The 22264-nt window shown below is 34.2% G+C and overlaps 1 protein-coding gene across 1 annotated transcript in view; it reads left to right on the top strand.

Annotated features, from left to right (window-relative positions):
- Positions 1-17834, top strand: part of SLC15A5 (solute carrier family 15 member 5) — a 146065-nt gene extending 128231 nt beyond the window's left edge. Inside the window, exons 8-9 of the mRNA XM_074195312.1 lie at positions 13410-13518; positions 17687-17834. Of these exons, the coding sequence (XP_074051413.1) occupies positions 13410-13518; positions 17687-17834 (257 nt within the window). The remainder of the gene's footprint in view (positions 1-13409; positions 13519-17686) is intronic.
- Positions 17835-22264: the final 4430 nt, after the last annotated feature.

A 22264-nucleotide genomic window follows, 5' to 3' on the forward strand; every position in this document is an offset into this window, starting at 1 on the left:
TGTATCATCTCTTCATATTAGAGTGTCAACATTTATTCTTGTTTAGTTCCTTATGGTTGCTTGTTCAAAATTTTAGATATAATTTTCCTGGGAATTTTCATTTTGATGTTTCTTTCAGGAGATGAACAGTAAATTCTATTTCTACTTGCCCTCTGTTATAAGAAATCTCGGTATCTTTCTTTTAAGATTTCCTGAAATATGATATATAGGCTTTTTTTCAGTTATGTCTTTCTGGTAGTTCAATGATTTTAAAATTATCCCTTCTTGATCTGTTTTCCAAGTTTTTGTTTTTACAATGAAAATCCTTACTATGAGAATTTTCTTTTATTAACTTTTGATTTAACTTCTTTCTTTTTGTCATATAGACTCATTAACTTTTTTTTGGTCCTTTCTAATTTTCAGAATTTAATCCCTGGAAAAAAGTTTTGTACCTCTTGGATCAAGCTGTTATTTCTCTTTCCAATTATTTACTTAGCGTTTGTTTTTCAAATGCTTCACTCTAGTGCTCTCATTTCATTTATAAAGACATTTCAAACTTTTTTTTTTATTCTGCATCTCTTCCAGGAGTTCTGTTTGAATTTGTTCCCATAGAATGTTTATCTCTAAAATTTGCTTATAGTTGCTTTTGACTTAATCTCTTTTTTGTGGGTTTACATCTTGAACAGCCCTATTAGCACAAAGAGTTTTTCTTGTTTTATAGTTTTCTCATTCCTCTAGTTTTCTGCCTATTCCAGGAAGGAAGTTCAGATTGATCTTGTTACTGCATTCTTGAGTCATCAAGAACTGAGTTATTTCAGGGTGGCTAGGTGGCATAGTGGAGTGGAGGCCAGAGTACTTGCGTTCAAATCTGACCTCAGACATTTAATAATTACCTTTCTGTGTGGCCTTAGGCAAGCCACTTTACCCCATTTGCCTTACAAAAAAAACAATAAAAAAAAAAAAAGAATTGAGTTATTTCAGGAACTCAAAGACAGGGCCCACTGAAAACCTGCAAACTTTCAATACCCTCAATATGTTCTGATTCAAAACAGTGCAATTTCTACTCTCCTAGTCTGAACTCTGAAAGTTCTTGACTTAGATCTGCATCGTTGGGTTTTCAACCTGAAACTGAAAAGCCTTACTGGTTCAGATTGACAGACCCACAAGCTTCCCTTCCATCTAGGATTCTTGCCCTAATTATTCTACTTTAGGATTCAAACTGGGCTAGAGGCTGGAACTGAGAGCTTACTGTTCAAACCACAGATACTGCTTCTGAATTTGCTCCTTTTTGATCTTGGTCCTGGAACATTTCTTTTCCTTGGAGCACCATCTATAGGCATCAATCATCATCCCTGTCAATCCGAGATCTGTGACTCAAAACTCTTCTTGCTCTAGTGTATAGTCTCCCTGAGATGAATTGTTCTCTCAGTCATCTCTGCTAGATGTCTATGCCCATTGTCTATAGACCTTTCTGTCTAGCTCCCTATGTTGACATGGGCTAGGGTAGGAGAGGGAAAGGGAGAATTCATTATGGTTTTTTTTTCATATATTTCCTAAATCAGACTCAGTCCAGTGTATTTCCTAGATCTAACTGGAAGAATTATGAGGAGGATCTTAGGTATATTTATTCCTGCTACTCCATGACTTTGGACCCTGAGAAATGAAAATTAAAACTCTAAATTCTCTGAGATTCTACTATGCAACCATAAGATTGGCAAAGAAGATAAAAAAAGGAAAATGATAGTTTTTGGAAAAGCTATAGAAGGATACATGCACTGATGCCTTTTGTTAGGCATTGTTGTTAGAGATGTGAATTGATCCAATCAGTCTTAAAAGTAATTTGGAATGATATCCCAAAAGATACTAAGTTATAGAATTATCACTACTAGGCTTAGACATCTAAAAGTTCAAAAGAAAAGGTTATGGATTTATATGAACAGATATATTTATTGTTCCTTTTTTGTTGAAGCAAATAACTAGAAGCAAAGGGGTTTATATCAATTAAAAGATGCCTGATGAAATTATGGTATATGAATGTAAAGGAATGTCATTGGCTAAAAGAAATAGTGAAAGGAATTTAGAGATCTGAAAAGATTATTTAGAATTAAAAAAGAGTAAAGTGAGTAAAAACAAGAGAATGATTTATATGAATACAATGTTTTGAAGAAAAATAACTCAAATATTTAAGAAATATAAACTACATTGGCTAATTATGACTGTACAACTCTGCTGATAAATCATATTCTTTACCTCCACTAAGAAAAGTGGTCAACAGAGGTTATGGAATGAGACACTCTTTTAAAGCCAATAGGCACATTTATTTTTATGTGACTATACAAATTTATTATAGTGGAAAACTTTGTTTTTTAAAAGGGAGAGAATTAGGTGGCATATGGGAAGATAATGCTAGTGACAAAAAATGGAATAGGTATAGAAAATGGATAGATTCAAGCATTCTGGAAAGTAATTTGTAATTCTACCTCAAAAGTTACTGAGTTACAAAATAATTCTACTAGTCTTTTGATCAAAGAAAGAGAAAAAGAATCTATATAAGCAAATATATTTATAGCAATACTTTTTTGTTGCCATAGAAACTGGATTTGTGATTTCACTAATATGGGTACCCCCAGAAGCAGAAATTCCCTCTACCAATGTAGGTCAAAGACTTTTCCATAATTTAAGTAGTTTTCTAGAATAGTTCCAAAATGTAGGGGCTTAGGATCCCTTTACAATATTAAAAATTATTGAGGACCATAGAACATTTTTATTCATGTATATAGATTATATCTCTCAATACCTGTCAAATCTGAAATAAAAAACCAATCATTTTAAAATATTTAACTTATTTTAAAATAATGATTATTGTAGGTTAACAAAAGTCACATATTTTAAGAAAAAAATTATTCAAATAAAATCTAGTCTCAAATAATATGGAGAAGAAAATGGAAGAAATACTAATGTGAACGTGAGCACTCCAGCCTTGTTAACCTTCCAGAACTCTCCTTTCTCCCACCCCTAGCTTAGTTAGTAGAAAATTTAGATTTATATATGCACTGACTCCAGAAGTGGATCAGCTGAGTATTAGTATCTGCATTAAGATCTGAGAACCAGGGCGGCTAGTTGTCACAGTGGATAGAGCACCGGTCCTGGAGTCAGGAGTACCCGAATTCAGATCCGACCTCAGACACTTAATAATTACCCGGCTGTGTAGCCTTGGGCAAGCCACTTAAGCCCCATTGCCTTGCAAAAACAAACAAAAAAAATCTGAGGACCAGCTGGCTATAAAGAGCAAAGGTAAATTCAAATTCCGTATCCAGAAGAAAACCATACCATCCTAAAGGGAGATACCTTGAGATCTTCAACCAAAGGATTTCTAAAAGTTATGGATTGTTCCTTTTCCACTTGTGTTCTCTAAGATTGAATACACTTTCCCCTGGATTCTGAAAGAGTAGGTTATGGATTTTTTTGAGGGATGATTTACATTAGCAGCTCTTTCTCTGCCACCTTAAGAAGCTAATTAAGTGTGGCTGACTAATTGACATCACCTGCTGATCATTGGAAGAACACACTGCCAGATGTTCAGGATGTTCAGAAAGGGGTCTCTCTCTCTCTCTCTCTCTCTCTCTCTCTCTCTCTCTCTCTCTCTCTCTCTCTCTCCCTCTCTCTCTCTCTCTCCCTCTCTCTCTCCCTCTCCCTCTCTCTCTCCCTCTCTCTCTCTCTCTCTCCTCTCTAGAAAAGCTGTGTAGTGGAAAAAAGAAAGTCGAACAAAATGTATACAACAGAAGCTAAAATTCCATTTTTTCTTCATTTAGAAATGTTCATATTTACTCTTTTGTCACTTTAGAATATAAAAGAAATTATTAAATTAAACTACATTATCCCTAAGGCAACTTCCACCTCTAAATTTTGTGGTTCAAGTTAAGACAAGATGGTGGAGGTGGCTAGGTGGTACAGTGGATAAAGCACCAGCCGCGGAGTCAGGAGTACCTAGGTTCAAATCCTGTCTCAGGCACTTAATAATTACCTAGCTGTACGGCCTTGGCCAAGCCACTTAACCCTATTTGCCTTGCAAAAAAAAACTAAAAAAAAAAAACGACAAGATCATGCTTGTCATTGAGCCAGTCAGCAGGAAGGAACTAGTAATATGGTAGCAGTCAAGACCGGGGGAGCCCAGAGATCTGCATTTGACTCACTTCACCTCCCTCACTGAGACTAAGATCACTTCTTTGTCGATGGGGAAAGAAAAAAGTTCCACCATGCACCATGTACTTAGAATTGAAAAGGAAAAAAATGAAGCAATTTTTACCCCCGTGTAGTTTATATTCTTAAAGGTAGAAGTAACACGTACTCATACAAAAGAATTACAAATTATGAAGTCACTAGCATAGATGAGTCATATCACTTTTCCAAATAATTATTTTGGGAGTTTATTCATTGTCCATATATTTTCAATTTTGGAAAGTTAAGTAAACCCTAACCTGACAAATATTCTTTTTTTTTTAGATTTGGTTTCTTTTGGGCAAGGTAGTGGGGTTAAGTGACTTGCCCAAGGTCACACAGCTGGATAATTATTAAGTGTCTGAGGCTATATTTGAACTCAGGTTCTACTGACTCCAGGGCTGGTTCTCTGTCAACTACACCACCTAACTGTCCCCCGAATATTCTTATAAAGTTTATAATTCAATAAAATATTACTTTGCTTATATACATTTATTAATTATCAAGTTTGATAAGCTACCCTGAACTCTATTTTGCTGTTTTTGAGTCATGTACAACTCTGTTACCCCTTTTAGGGTTTGGGGGCAAAGATACTAGGGTGGGTTGCCATTTCTTTCTCCACCTCATTTTATAGATGAGAAAATTGTCTAAGTTTACAGATAAGACAAACAACTCAGTGACTTGCCCTAGATCACAAAGTTAGTAAAAAGCTAAAGTCAGATTTAAACTCAGATTATCCTGGCTCTAGGCACAGCATTCTATCATTGTGCTACCCAGTTGTCTTTCCTCAATTTCTAGATTGGATTTAAATTTTGATTAAAAAAATAATTAACTGGATTTGGATTCAAAAGATCTGGGTTCAAATATTAGCTCTTCCATTTACTATCTTGTAACCTTGGAGAAATCATGTAATCTCATTTGTGAGATTATAGGGTTGGACTAAATACTCTCCAAGGTCACTACCACCTCAAAAATATTATGATCCAATTACAGGCTTAAAAAATCATTTATTGTGTCTTCTTATGGATTGGTATTCCTTATTTTCACTCAGTCTCTGGAAATGTAGCTAAAAATCTGCATGAGTTTGAATAGTAACAGTAAAAGCTTAAAAATTACTAAAATAAAGTTATAGCACCTAAGAGCTGTCAACTGACAATGTTAAATGGTATATTTTATAGTTCATTCCAGTATAATGTTAAATAGCAAGCAAATAGATTAGATTGACCCGAGACAGGTCTGACTTAGCAAATTCATGCTAAGTACTAGTGGCAATAACAAATTTTATTTTTCTGGTTGTACAAAATATTATCAACAGAGGGGACATGTTATATTTTGCTCTTCCTAGGGAAATGTATACAGCATGTGTGAATGTTCTATACTTACTTCTAATCCAACCCCATGGAAACTGTGCAGAGTCAAATTTCTGACAACAGAGTGACTCATCAATTGACTTTGATAGCTATTTGAGGTCATGAGTTTTATTGCTGGCTCCTTTCCTCCATTTTTTTTAATTTTCTGAAGTTCTGTTTGTCTTTAACAGTCAGAAATTACATGATTATCAAACTAGAAGATAATACCAATGTTGGAAAGGATGACTAATAGGATGGGTGACAGCAATGGAGATCAGAAAGCTCTTATCAGCCTTAAATATAGAACTGAATCTAATAGAATGGAATTTTAAAGGGATAAATGTAAATTTTTATTCTTGGTTGGTCCTGTGTAATGAGGGAAAATATTCTAGTTGACTGTGAAACCAGAAAAACTGATGACTCAGAAATTACTGAATCAGAACTGAATATGAATAAAAAGAAGTGACCCTACACTCATCTAGGAGTTTCCTGAAGCTCAAGTCAAGTACTAATCTCTATCCAATTACAAATTTCACTGAAGGTCTCCATAATTTCTATATGGGCAACAAATTTCTCCTTGTTGATGAGAAGTACCAGGATAGCACTTCTCAAAAGATGAAATTATCATTAAGATTTTCCCAGAAATTATTAGATATTCTACTTTTTAAGAAAGGAAATTCCAAGTGTTATGATGATTAGAATCCCGGGGTCACATCATCATAACATCTCACACTTAATGGAACATGATTTAAAATTTACCATGAACTTTACATATATAATCTCATTTGATCTTCAGAACAACCTTGTCAAGTAGACACTATTATGATTTTCATTTTACAGGTGGGAAAACTAATTTTCAAGGGCTTAAGTCCAAAGTCACACAACTAACAAGTATGCAAATTCAGATTTGAACCCAGGTCTGTCCTGATTACAGGTCAATCACTGTCTTCACTATGCTACTGTTCCAGGCTTGGATTTTGTTTCTGTAATTGCCAATCTATATTCCTTCTTTACAAGTTGGTTTTAGGTGGTTCTTTTCCTTTATTATCAAAGAAGGCCAAAATGACATCACTATGTTTGAGATAAATTACAGTGTGTCCAACTATGGCTGATCAGACCAAAATGAACTTGGAATACTCTACCACATGTTGGACACAATGTGAACATGGGGTGGGTACTCTACACTTACGTATTTCACATTTCCTTTGAGTTGTTTCAATTCTGCCTTCCTCATAGAGTGTAGCACCCTCTCTGCTGAGGGCCTGCCGTGCTGGGCAATCCTGTGCCAGTGTCTCTCAGGCTGCCCAATCAATTCTAAATTTCTTCAGTGAAACCTTCAGGGTATCTTGGTATCACTCCTTCTGATCACCTTTGTGAGCGCTTTCCCAGTGTGAATTCTCCATAAAATAGTTTTTGTGGCAAGTGTTATGTTTTGCATTCTAATAACATATCTAATCCATCACAGTTGCATTTTCTGTAGTAATGTTGGAATGCTAGGCAGTTTAGCTTGAGAAAGAACTGGTATCTTCTGCCTGCCAGGTAATCTTCAGAATCTTCCTAAGACAATTTAAATGGAAGCAGGTCAGTTTCTGGACATGGTGCTGGTCGACTGTCTAGGTTTCATAGACATATAGCAATAAGGTCAGCACAATGGCTCTGCAGACCTTTGGTTTGATAGTCAGTATAATGTTTCTTCTCTCCCACACTTTCTTTTGGAGCCTCCTACTGAGCTAGTTCTGGCAATGCATGTGTCAACCTCATTGTCAATGTGTACCTCCCTGGAAAGAACACCGCCAAGGTAAGTGAACTTGTCCACAGAACTCAAAATTTCTCCATTTGCTTTAAACAATGGTTTCATATATGGATGGTGTGATGCCAGCTAATGGAGTACCTGTGCTTTCTTGGTGTTAATTGTTAGACCAAAATTAGCACAAGCAGCAGATAATTGATCGCAGCTAAGCTTCAAAGTCTGCATTGCATGCACAATCATCTGCAAGCAGAAGATCATACAACACTCCCTCCACTTTGGTCTTTGCTTGTAATCTTTTCATGTTGAAGAATTTGCCATCAGTAAGGTAGCTGACCTTGACACCATGTTCAGTCTCAGTGAAGGCATTGATAACATGGCTGAAAGTATCATGGTAAAAGTTTTGGAAGTAAGGATATATCCTTGTTTCACTCCATTGGTGACTGGGAAATCTGCTATCCAGAATCATGCAATTGTTTTTAGTATACTTGAAAATGATTTTTGCTTCTTTAGATTAATGTTCAAACAAGTGACTTCATTTCTATGCATAAGTACTCTATGACCTCTTAACAGAAAATACTGCCCTGTTCACACTTTTAAATCTTTCTTTCTGAATAATACATACCTACCCTATTGCTATAATCACATAGCAATCTTAGGTAGCATCTTACCATGTCTAAATGATAATCATGTGGTCAAATTTGCCTCAGATTCACCCTCAGGTCCTATGTTGCTCATACTTTGTCCATTTTCATTTAGTAATTTAAGGTCATGAATTTTATTGCTTGTTCATTTCTTAAATTTTGTACCCCCTAAAATTCTAATATATCTTTAACAGTCATAAATGGGTATGCTTATCAAACTTGACAATAATACCAATATTGGCAGGGATGGCGAACACATTGCATGATAGTGTTGGAAAATCAGAACGTTCTTGACAGTATAAAACATTGGATTACATATGGCATTATAAAGGGCATTTTAAAGAGATAAATGTATATTTTTATTCTATGTTTAAACAATCAGTTTCACTAGATTAGGATAAGGGAATTTTCTAGATAGCAATTTGAAAATTAACTGAGGATGTTTAGTAGAAAGTTGATGCAATCATACTGAAGTAGAAGCATATTGTTCAAAACCAGCTCACTACATCCAGTGTTGGTCAAATTATTTCTAGAATATAGTTTTAATTCTGAGAGCCATACTTTAGGAAGAATGTTGAAAAGCTGAAGAATGAGCAACCAAAATAGTAGATACTACCTGAAGTTCATTCCATATGAAGATAGATTAACATAATTGAGGATGTTTATAGTGGAGAAGAGTTATATTAGTGAAGAGTTTTGAAGTTTTCTGCTCTTGATACTAGAGGGAAAAACTTAGATTGGACTTTCTCTTGCATGAAATTGATAACTAAGCAAAAATTGACCATCAAGAATGGGATTCTTATTTGGTTACAAGTGGCACCAGAGGTTCTCAATGGTTCTTTTCAGTTGTGTAATGATGTAAAAGTCTCCTACCTTATCATGTTCTCCATAGAACCTATAATATCTAACTTGGCAAAGATAGGCAGTTTCTTTATCATCTTTAATAAATATTTGATTAGCATAGATAAGAATTTCTTGGCCTTGACTTTAAAGACATTTTTTGAGCAGATCACTCAAAACTTCTCACTATTCTCTATACTTCTCTAAACAAAAGCTTTAATCACTGATTGGTTTTTCCAATACATTATGATATGAAAGGATACAATTCTCTAGTCCAAAAAAGCCTTCCCTCTCCTTTGAAACCTCTCCTTGAAACCCTCTCCTTGAAACTGTGCTAAAGCCAAATGCCTAGATTTCTACTCTTATATAACTCTCCTCAACTATCTTGAGAAATAGTGCCAGTTACTTTTAGTAAAAGGGTATACTCTTTCCAGAGCTTTACCTTGATATCCCATATTACTTCTTAAATTCTAGTACAATATGAAAAAAAATCAGTCAGAACTTTGTCTCATGAATCTTTTCAAATGCTGTAAACTTCTGTTCTATTTATATATCAGAATGGTCTAGAATGATCTAAGAAGAATAATTGGTTTTGTTTTTTCTCTGAAGCATATAGAGTCCTTGTCCTTTTGGGAATAATCATTTAGAGCAGAGAGTATTAACCTTTCTGTAGCAAAAACCCATTTATCAGTATGATGAAAAGTATAGACCCCTTTTGACAATAATATTTTTAAATTCATAAAATAAAACAGATGTATTATGAGTGAAAATTGTATTATAATAGTCTAAAATGTGTATTGTATGTATGTATATATGTATGTATGTATGTATTTATGTATGTATGTACATAAAGAAGGGAAACTGGGTGGCACAATGGATAGAATACCAAGACTGAAATCAGGAAGACTCATCTTACTGAGTTTAAATCTGACCTCAGACCCTTAATAGCTGTAAGACTCCAGACAAATCACTTAATCTTATTTGCCTCAGTTTACTCATATGTAACATGAACTAGAAAAAGAAATAGCAAACCACTCCAGTATCTCAACCAAAAATTCCCCAAATGAGGTCACAAAGAGTCGGATATGACTGAGAAAATGACTGAGCAATGTATTATATGTAGACATATGTGTGCAAGTAAATTTCATATATATAAAATATATACATATATATTATATATACTTTGATATATATGCATATGAATATGTATGTGTATGTGTATGTTTATATATATATATTCTCCTACAGGAAACCTTTACTGGATCCCCTTAAATGCTAGTATCTTCTTTGTATTGATTAACTCCAATTTATCCTGCATATATTCTATTTTTAAATGGTTGTTTTCATTTTGTCTCCACTATTAGACTGTGCAATAATTACTTTGAGTCCAGGCCTCTGCTTATAAGTCTCTCAAATTTAATTAAACTGGACCTCAGATTTGTGATTTTTTCTCAGATTAGGTGACTTTGATCCTCCAAGTTTGCCCTCCAAGTCCCAACTAAAATCCCATTGGATTTCCTCTCTTTAGATGATATTTTACACAGCACATTACATATATTAGGTGCGCAATAAATTTTACTGATTGACTGGCTTGTACTCCACTGGATTGATATACAAAAACTTAAGTTTACTTCTTACTCTTGAAAAGATAGATTTTTAGTGCAGGTCATGATCATATATAAGTTAATGATATGTTATGCATAAATAATCTATGTTTCAGTATTTCAAGGATTGATAATTCGCTTGATGTAATTATTCAATCCACTAACATATAGAGAAGTCCTTTTATTATTTAGTATGTTCTCTCTGAGATTGGCTGATGCTGAAAAAATCCCTCATTTTATTGCCAGACTGGCTTTTATGAGATTAGCTAAGATTGGTTCAAAGAAAAGAAAAATATAGATGATCAGTAGATTGGTAGACAAATAATAGATAAGTAAATAGATTAAGCAGTTATTATTTATTTACTATGTTACAAGAACTGGACTAAGTGCTGGGGATACAAATAAAAGAAATCAAGATAACCCTTGATATCAAGGAGTTTACATACTAATGGGAGAAAAAAATCAGTCAAGTAGTATTAAGTGTTTACTATATAGGAGGCTTTATGCTAAACTATGATGATAAAAAGAAAGAGCAAAAATCTATTTTCTGCTCTCAAGTAACTCACATTCTAAAGCTATCTAGTTCTGCATAAAAATAATGAAACATGATTTGAGCAGTCTAAATGGGAAGTCACCAGATGAGGGAATTAGAATTAAGGGAAATCAATAAAGTCATTTAAAAACACAGAGGAGATTATATACTTTATCCTGGAGAACATAGGGAGTCACTGAAGTTTATGGAGTAGGAGAATAATATAATCAAGCCTACCTATTCTATAAGATCTGCTTGGCAAGTTAGTAAAAGATCAATTAGAATGGTATGAGATGAGACAGGGTAACCAATCAGAAGGCTATTGCAATAGTCCAGAAGTGAAGTAATGAGAACCTCCACCAGGTTAGAGGCTGTATTAGAGAAGAGAAAGGGATGCACCACCACACCGAACTCAAGGCCATTAATTTTGTCAACTAAGAGATGATTGGCATCATCGAAAGAAGTATTTTCAATTGAGTGATGAACCTGGAAATCAGTCAGCAGAAGATTTAGAAGAAAGTTGAAAGAGGAAGAACTAGAGTCACAAATTGTAGTGATCTTTCCTCAAGGAATTTAGCCATAAAAAGCAAAGAAGTATAGGGCAATAGCTAATAGAATAGCGTGATCATAGGAAGGTTTTTTAAGCAGAGTTAGGGGGGAATAGAAAGAAACACATGGACATGTTTTCAGGCAGCAAGAAACAGTGGACAGACAAGAAGAAATTGAAAATTAGTAAGAGAATAGGAATGAGAGATGGAATGATCTCCTGAAAAAGAGAGGATATAATATCACATATGCATTTAGAGTTGTTTTCCAAGGCAAGGAGAGGTAGGTGAGCAAAGACAAAGGAGCTAGTAAGGTAATACATTTCAATGATATGACACTGAGGAGAAAAGGAGAAGATAGAGCTCTCAGGAATGACCTAACTTTTTTCTATTCAGTATGAAGAAGGTAAAAAGTTGACAGAAAGGATGCCATGGAAAAATTTAGGAGGAATGAAAAGATTTGGAATAGCTATTGTGATGAGTGGAATAATGAATTGCTTAAAGAGGTATAAAAAATTTAATTGTTTCAAGTGAAGACCCAGTCGAGATGATGTAACATAAATTTGTAATGGCACCAGTCAATATGGTTTTATGATTTTTCTCTACTTTCATTCAGCAACGTATGAATAAAAGTGATAGCAATGAATTGTGAAAGTAATACAAGGTTTGAGCAAGGCTTGATCAGTGATGAAATAAGGAGGTAATAGACTCAAATTTAGAAGACTGAGTAAAATTAAATTGACACACCAAGGGGTCAAATAGAGAAGTGAAGAAAGTATGGCCAGTGGAGAATTGAACTAGAAATGAACTGAGCAATGAAGGAAATAAAGGTCATAAAGAGGAACAAGATTATAAGTCATATGGCTGAGGGAAATACAGAATAATTAAAACTTATGATCAGATAAAGGAATTTCAGAGTTCACAAGTATGGAAGTGAAATGCTTATTAGGTGATAGAAAGATCAAGGGTATAACCATCTCAAAATGTGATTGAGGTAGGATATGGAATTAACATCAAGTTCATTTAAATAGCAATATCTGGCATTACTCTCAGTTTCTTACTGTTATACTTCCCGTGTTGCCAATAAGTCAAAAAATATTGCAATTTCTACCTCCATAGTATGTCTTGCACCTTACCTTTTCTCTCTACTCATACAGCTATCACCTTATTTCAGGCTCTTATCACCAATTACCTAGGTACTTAGAAAATCAGTACATCTTCCACACTTCCGTAAAATTAATTTTCTGTAAGTGCAGATCTGATTATGTCACTGTCCTAGTCCATAAACTCCCATAACTTATCCATGACTTCTAGAATCAAATTTAAACCCTTCTATTTAGTTTTGTAAAGCATTTCAGAACCTGGTACTATTCTATCTTTCCAGGTTCATTGTACATCACTCCCTCTCCAGGACAAGGAAGTCCAACTATTTTCCTTGACTCTCTCCCATCCTTATAATGTAGGCTCTCAATATTTGTTTGCATATATCTTCTCCGATTAGACTGCATGCTTATTGAGGGCAAGAACTGTCTTTTGCCTCTTTTTGTGTCCCACCCTCCCTCAAGCCTCAACAGTGCCTGGAAAATTAATATATAATCATTCACTGTTTGCTAACTTTATTTTACAAATATTTTACAAATTCAGAAAAAGGAAGTGAAGTGTCCATGTTCACACAGATAACAATGTAATCTGAATAAATATCAAAATGTCCTGACTTTTAGACTGCTATCTGAGGTTAAATTTTTCTGACCTTCAATGATAATAGAAAATATTCTTAATGTCCTGCCTGGTCTATGTGATTGCTTGTTATAAATAAAACTAAATAGCAACAATTGAACTTTGATGCAATTTTGTTGACATTATTGAATCAAACCATGTTCTATGGATTGTGTAATGATTAGTCATAGTAACTCCTTTGGAGTTGAATAATAATTACCTTTGTTCTACACAGGCAATTGGTTTCCAAATGCATTAAACAAAGGCAATTTAGAAAACTCTTTCTTCTTTCTGGCATCATTAATGTTGCTGAACATCCTAGGATTCTGGAGCATTTCACATAGGTAAGTACCTAATTAAATACTAGACAGTGGTGGTAGGAACAATTTCTTATTCAGTGAAATATTGGTCCTGGAACAATCACTAAACCAATAAGAATTCTGTCTATAATGGATAGAAAAATGAACATACTAGCACAATGTAATACAGATTAGTCAGAGAAATGAACTGAAATCTAGATTTTTAGTTTTGCATTAATTTTTCAATAAAATACTGTTTTGTACAATTCTAGTCTATATAAAATAGTACATTTTTCCTATATTAAAAATTGACATTTTAAAAGAAAAGAATCATCATGTGGATTATAAGAATTATAGTAATTGGCAGTAATTGGCATTATAAGTAAATATCATTAAATAAATAACCAGGAATGCAATTATTAGGTGATAGAAAGATCAAAAGTATAACCATCTCAAAGTGTGACTGAGTCAGGATATGGAATTAACATCAAGTTCATTAAAAAAGCAATATCTTGGCATAACTCTTAGTTTCTTACTTTTGTTCTTCTCATGTTGACAATAAGTCAAAAATATTGCAATTTCTACCTCCATAGTTTCTCTTGCACCTTACCTTTTCTCTCTACTCATACAGCTTTACCCTTCGTTCAGGCTCCTATCACCAATCATCTATGTTATGCATTTACCTTTATGTGGTTGAAATAGCAGTGTCCACTTCAAGATCAGCAGAAGCCTAAGAAGGACCATTTAGGCAACAACTTGAGATTATGGCACTATCTCTCTTCTTCCATTTATACATCCTCATTCCCACTCCCATCAATCCAACTCACTAATTCAGGAATATTCCCCTACTTAAATACATATAATTAAACTATGCTTCCTCTACTTGCTCCCAGTCCCACCACCCATCTAAAAGCTATCAATCAAATGTCAAAATCATTCTATACTATTCACCCAATTCTTTTCTTCTTGCCATCTCTTATCTACCCTATTCATTCTTCCAATTCTGAATCTGTTTTTCTTCTTCTTCCTATTTCTTTTCCCCTGCCACAACAATGGATTTTGAATTTCTAGATATGCAGATATCACAGACTCACAGAATTTCAGTGTTGTAAGAGACCATAAGGACCATCTAGTATATCCTATAACTAAAAAGAATCCTCTCTATAGTAGCCCCAACAAATAAACACTCAGGCTATTCTGTACTATCTCAAATGAGTAGGAAGTCACTGCCTTTTCAAGCAGTCTATTCCAGATTTGGATAGCTTTAACTATTTGGAAGTCTTTTTCATATTAATTATGAATAAATCTTTGTAAGTTCTGCCACTTAGAACAAACAGCAACATTTGATCACTCTATGAGATGTCAATTCTTCAAATACTTGAAGATGTCTATCATATCACCTTCTTCTTCTCCAGGCTGAACATCTCTAATTCTTTTAACCAATCCTGAAACTAAAATAGATTTCAAGAGGTTTCTTCATTCTAGTTGCCTTTCTTTGTGTCTGATCTATTTTTCAGTGAAATTCCTAAAGTTTTATGTCCAGAACTGCACACAATACAACAACGGTGAACTAATCCAGAAAGATATAGTATTGTATCTCTTCTTTATTCTAATTTTCCTTTGCTCATCTTAATACAATCCACAATGTATTTTTTGGACAATATACAAAACTGTTTACGCATAATGAGTTTGCAGTCCACCAAACCCCAAGATCTTTCTTTCAAGTCAACTGTTATATAGCCATGATTCTTACATTCCTACTTGTAAAGCTATTTTTCTCTTTAAAGAAATGTATTTATTTAAGGCAATGGGGTTAAGTAACTTGCCCAAAGTCACATAGCTAGGCAATTACTAAGTGTCTGAGACTGGATTTGAATTCCAGTCCTCCTGACTCCAAGCCTGTTATCTATACACTGCACCACTAGCTGCCCCAAGGGTATTTTTCCTAATCTAAGTATAAGATTTATTCTTTATCTCTTTTAAATTTCATACAATTAGATAAAGTCCAAAATTATAGCCTATCAACTTCTTCTTGATTCTTGACTTTCTGCTAATTTTTCCGATCAGCTCTGCATCATTGATAAATTTGGAAAACTTCCTTCTATGCTTTTCCCCTATGGTGTTGACATACTTGTTAAGTGGTTAAAGCAAACACAAGTCCCTGAGCAAAGTAGGGGTTGTAATATTCAATGAAGATCCTTCCAAATTAACCTCAAATCATTAATGATTCTGTGTCTTGTTATTTGGCCAGTTCTGAACCTATCCAGTTATAGTATTGGGTAGTGTGCATTTCTTCTTTCTAACAAGAAAATCATGAAAGACTTTATTTTTAAATAGTTTGGTAAAATATAGATAAATTTTATCTAAAACATTCTCATGGTCTACAATCCTATCAGCAAAAGGAAATATGGATAGTGTGGAATGATGAAGTATGCTTAGCTCTTTATGATCACCTCTTTCTTTATGAGATATTCGCTAAATACTTCTTTAATAATATGTTCTAGGGTTTGTTTGACTTTCTTTCTCCCCCCAGGAATCAAAGCCAAACTCTCTGGCATTACAGATTGCATGTTCAGCTCCCTTCCCATTGCTTTGTCCTCAGTGCTTTAGAACTTCTCTCATCTATGCTCTTTTACAGTGATTACTGACAGGGGTTCAGCAATTCTAGTTTCTGATTCCTTCAATAAGCAAGGACATTTGTCACTTAGGTTGCTGGGACTTGAAACCATTAAGGTTAGTCAAGTACTTCCTTCCATCCCCTTATTTATCTAGGATACAAATACCCGTGTCATTTTTGTTCTTCTCTTTTTAATCCAAATTCTTTTTCAGAGAAAAAAGACTTAAAATAATAGAGTGGCTCTTCCTTCTCTGAGTTTTTAGTTATCATAGCATCCCCACCAAGCAGGTGTCCCCACCTATGGATCCATCTTTTAAAAGAATTTTATGTTGTTTTATGTGGTTTGATAACCATGTTCTGATATAATTGACTCCATTTGAAATTCTGAGAGTTTTCTTTTATATTTATGTGTGTGTGCATGTGTGTATAAAACCATTATACTGAAAACAAAGTTTTTAATTTACTTTTTTCAATTACATGCAAAGATGGTATTCAATATCCATCCTTTTGTAGGCTTTTGAGTTCCACATTTTTCTAGTACCCACCCTTCAATTTCCTCTCCCTCTGGTAGTTAACAGTTTGATGTAGGTTGTTCATGTACAATTGTGTTTAACATCAATATAGTTCTTAAAGCCTCATTTCTTCATCAGAATCATTTCATTTTGAACTTAAGTGCTCCTGACATAATTCTTATATGATCATCTTGTCTTTTGTACTCACCCTACTCACCTACCTACTTAACTTCCAAGTTGATTGGTGTATTCTCCAGACTTCCACATTGCTCACACTTTAGACAAGGAGTTTTGGGGGTTTTAAGATGTTTTGGTATTGTCCTCAAAATAGATTTAAAATATTTCAAATAATGTACTTAGAATTCCAAAGGAATATAATGATGCTGAAATATAGTTATCAAAATAAAAACAAAGGACGGCTAGGTGGCGCAGTGGATAGAGCACCGGCCCTGGAGTCAGCAGTACCTGAGTAATCTGGCCTCAGATACTTAAAAATTACCTAGCTGTGTGACCTTGGGCAAGCCACTTAACCCCATTGCCTTGCAAAAAAAACTAAAAAAATATACATATAAACAAAACACAAAGACTTCCTAAAAGTTACCCATGGACTCTACTTTAAGGGCCTCTGTTTTAAATACACCCCCATTTCTTTTTCTCAACAGATTGTTTCTCTTTCTCTTGTTAGATTGCTAGTCCTAAAATCTTACCATTCCATATGGCTAATTTATCCTACAGAATTTTAAAATATAATATATAATAATCGATTTAGATATGGAAGAGACTTTTAAAGACCATCTAAACCTCTCCCCACATTTATTGCTGAAGAAAATAAGATTAAATAATTTATCCAATATCATCCAATTCTTCTTATAATTTCTCTGTAGAATTAGAAATCCATTTTCCTCAAATTGATGGTGCATTTTAGATCAGCTGTCAATTGTTACAAAGGAAGAAGTAGCTATGTTTACTTGCCTCAGAGCTTATCTTAAATAAAGGAAAATATTAAACAGTAGTAATAATAGTAACATCTTCTTTTTTCTTTCCTTCTCTTCCTCCTTTTTCTCTTCCTTCCCCTTATTCTTAGATACTATAACCTAGATCAAGTTCATGACCAGAGAATCAGAAGACATCATCTTGAAGAAACACTTCTACAAAATGACCAATATCTAAAATGTTATGACAGTATCATGGAATTTTCTTCCACTTTTGATTCTAATGAAACAATCTTGTGAAAAATAGATGAGACTTGTCATCACAGTATTTTTGATGTGTAACCTTCAGGCTGAGTGTTTTGAGTATCTTCTAAGAACAAATATTTTTGAGATTTATGTCATTTATGTCACTTTTTTCTGTTTTATTTGTAAAGACATAAAAATTTAGATGTTGCTTTGTTTGACTTCATATGTATAATATCTGTTGCATTTCTTGCTTAATTGATAAGAGAGGGAATGGACATTGGGAGAGAATATAAAACTGAAAATAAAAATAATTTTAAAAAATTAATTTAGATTTTACAATTATGCTTACACATGCATATTGTATTGGATGAATGGTTAAATTAATTAATCATGCCACAAAATAGTTTCCTATATTCTATATATTATATTTCTTTTCAAATTGAAGATTTCTAATGTATTCCTTAGGTAGAGAGAGCATAGCTACTGAAAAGCAACCTTCAAGGGCGGCTAGGTGGTGCAGTGGATAAGGCACCAGCCCTAGAGTCAGGAGTACCTGGGTTCAAATCCGGTCTCAGACACTTAATAATTACCTAGCTGTGTGACCTTGGGCAAGCCACTTAACCCCATTTGCCTTGAAAAAACCCTTCATAATATTGATCTTATTGTTTTTATCTTATAGCAGATTTCTCTGAGGATAGCAATTATATATCTATATTACCTGTATATCACCCTAACCAAGATTTAAATTGAATGATTAGAAAATATGATCCAAGTTTAAAGGTCAAGTTCCCCTTAAAGAACCAATGATCAAAAAAGATGACTTTCAGACTGTGTAGTATTTGTCATGTTCATATGAATTAATGAAAATATGCAAACTAAAGAAAAAGAAAAAAAAGAACTGAAGGGAAATCATGGGGTTATTGACTGACCAGAAAACTTTCCAAAGTAACTAAGCAGAGCAGAGGTGCTAGAAGGAAATCTCTAGTCCCAAGTTTCATTCTGTTTCCACTTGTAATGTGATACTGATTTTGATATCTGTAGTATTCCATTTACAGAGAAAGTGATTATTTTGCAGTGACAGAGCTCTGGAAAGTCAGATAACTCATTTCTGATTTCCAATTTGATGCTGGCAAGAAAGGGGAGATGAGATATTTTATTCTAAAGCATCTGCTATTTAATTTTATTTTTAAAGGAAGTTTATTTTTTCCTGATTATATCAAGATAATATTAACATACATTTTTACAAGATTTTGAGTTTCAAAGTTTTCTCCTATCTTCCCCTCTCCTCTTCCAAAAATGGTAGGCAATTAGATAGAGGTTATACAAATTCTAGGATTTCAAACATTTCCATATTAGTCACAGTTGTGAAGGAACAAACAGATCAAAAGGAAAAAAGTAAAAACCAACAAAGTAAGTGAATAAAAGTGTTTCAATCTACTTTAAGTTCTTTATCTAGATGTAGATAGCATTTCCTTTCCAGGCCCTTTGTACTTGTTTTGGAGTTGTTCAGAAGAACTGAATCATTCAAGGCTGATCCTTAGGTAGCAATATTGCTGATACTGTGTACAATGTTTTCATAGTTCTGTTCTTTCCACTTTGCATCATTTTGTAAAGTCTTTCCAGGTTTTTCTGAATTCTTCCTGTTCATTTCTTATTGCACAATAGCATTCCATTCAAATAGTGTATGCAATTTATTCAATCACTCTCCAAGTAATGGGCATCCCCTCAAATTTCAATATTTTGCTACAACAAAAAGGGTTGCTATAAATTTTTTGCACATATAGTTCTTTTTCCTTTTTTGATGATCTCTTTGAATATAGATTGCCTTCCCACTATTTGAATTATTTCTTTCTGGCCATTTGTGATATTTTTTCATGATGTAATAGTTCTATAATTTGGCTAGAATTTGGAGTTTTTAATTTTGTCATCACTTTCCTGAGATCATCAGTGGATTCTTTCAATGCCTATTTTGCTCTCTGGTTTCAGGATACCAGGGTAGTTTTCCTTGATAATTTCTCAAAACATGCTATCCAAGTCTTCCTTTTGATTATGTCTTTAAGATAGCCCAATTATTCTAACTTTGTCTCTATTCTGGATCTATTTTCCAGGTTAGTTGTTTTTCCCATAAGGTATGGAATGATTGGCACAGCTGAAGGTCATAGGCTTAGTTCTAGTGGTAGTGTCTGGCATGTGCTGAGACAAATAGGGTGTTTCTGCATTTTCTCAGGGATACTTAGTGGTCTGGATATTGAAGGCTTTCTGTTTGTCCAGAGCTACGATGCCTTTGGGGTAGGATTGGGGTGCTGGGACTAACAGCTACCTGTTTGCTAAAGTACCCATAGAGTTGGTATCTGTTTATCCAGGTCTATGCTGAAGCACATAGAGGACTAGGAGCACCTGGAGGATGTCTATGCTGAAACACCTGAAGGTCTGGCCATGGGAGGAAGGCTGTTTACTTAGGGCTACACTGAAGTAAATGAAAGAGATGAAGGCTGTCAGCTGTCTTGCAAACTGTGCCATGTGGAGTGGGGGGGGACCTCCTGGTGTTGGTCTTTACCTGCTCCATCACAATGAGGCTCAAGATAGCCTACTGGTTTGCTGAGACTGGCTCTCCTACTGGCTTTCTGGAACATTTACTGGACTGGATTGGTATCCCTTTTAACCCATGAGGCAGACCTTTCTTGACAATCTTTCAAATTTCTTGAGCTAAAAGATTGTTTTGCCCTATTTGCTCATTCTGCTACCCCAGAATTTGTGTTGGGGTGCTATTTTGTGTTGATTTTTTTAATTCTTCTTTCTCAAAGAAGACTATGACATCAGGGAGGTGATACCATGACAAGCAAGTGAATTGGTGAGTTCTGTGAATTAATGAGGGGTTTCTATGCTAAATCACCAGTCTCACTTTCTCCTCTGGAGTCATCTGGAGCCAATGGTCAGATATTAATCACAATGACATGTCCATGGATATGAGACAATCAGAATTAAGTGACTTATACAAAGTCACACAGTTAGTAAATGTCAAATGTCTGATGTCAGATTAGAATTCTGGTCCTTCTGATTCCAGGGCTAGTGGTCTGTTTTCTGAGCCACCTTATTGTATGGTTATTTGGAGGAAAATACAGGAGCATTGCAGTGATTTACTGCTTACTCTGCCATCTTGGCCTATGAAATCAGCATCTGCTATTTAATCACAAGATTCGTAAACTTTACTATTACTGTGACAGTAATAAAGCCCTTTAGAGTGTATATAAAAGATTCTAGATTTGTAAAACAAAAGATATGTGAAACTTGACTTGGTGTGGTGGCAAAATATTCATTTTGCCAAGCTACTGCTATAAAATTCCAGGTGTTTCTTTTTCTCTACCAATTCTATTTTAAGGATAAAATAAAAAGCCATAAATACTCTCCTTGGGACTTTTATGGGTCTTCATTACATAAAAAAGAGATCTTTTTTATTGCAGAAGTCAAAATGTACCATTGTAAAATTGATTTCTAAAGGGAAATCAGATGGTCAAAACACTCTCAGACCTTTGTTAGGAATTACTCAATAGTTCTTAATGTAATTGGGAATTTGTCTTTTTCTTCTTAATTTTCTTGTGATTTATTAGCATATAGACTGTAGTTTAAAAAACACCAAAAAACAAATATTAAGCCTCCTGTTGTTCATATATCATACAAGTTAAGCTATGGAATTGTTACCCAACAGTAACCCTACAAAAAAACTAAAATTTGGCAATATTAATAATATCTAAAAATGCAGCTACAATGCATTCTTCCATTTAGAGCAAGACATTTTCAAAGAGTAGCTTAATCTCTAGTGCTTAGCAACACTGTCACTGAGCACCTGGAATAGTTTAGGCATTAAGTATAATTGGTTTTGCTTTACATAAATCTGTAGCTTTGTAAATAAGCAGAAGAGTTCATTTTCTATATAATACTAATTAACTTAAAGGAACACTTTGTTTGCAGAAGCCTGCTGGGCTTCATACTGTATTTTTATAGTTTGCTCAGTGGCAAGCAAAGTTTTGGATCTCTTCACTCTTCTATTTCTTTTCAGTTACTCAGTGGCAAGAGTTCTCTATCCCTCTAGGCATTTGCTCTTTTTATCATACAGAAGAAAAAAACCAAACTGGCAATATAAGTATTCTTTGAAATATCCTTGTGTTCTGTTTGTGCCAATAGTTGAGACCTGAGAGAAAAGATATTTGAAAGAGTATAATGTGACCCAAGAGCATAGGACTGACCCAAGATAATCCTATCTTCAACTGATGATGACATATTTTATTTTACATACATATATATGATGACATATAGTTTATTTTATGTATTTATAACAAATTTTTATTTTTTTCCTCCTCACTTATATTTCCCACTGGAAAAATAAGAAGAAAACTCTTGTAAGGAAAATACACTATCAAGCAAAAAAATTTCCATATTGGACTTATTAAAAATGCATCTCATTCTGCATCTTGAAACTCTCACCT

This window comes from Macrotis lagotis, chromosome 7, assembly GCF_037893015.1.
Source record: "Macrotis lagotis isolate mMagLag1 chromosome 7, bilby.v1.9.chrom.fasta, whole genome shotgun sequence".
Lineage (NCBI taxonomy): Eukaryota > Metazoa > Chordata > Mammalia > Peramelemorphia > Peramelidae > Macrotis > Macrotis lagotis.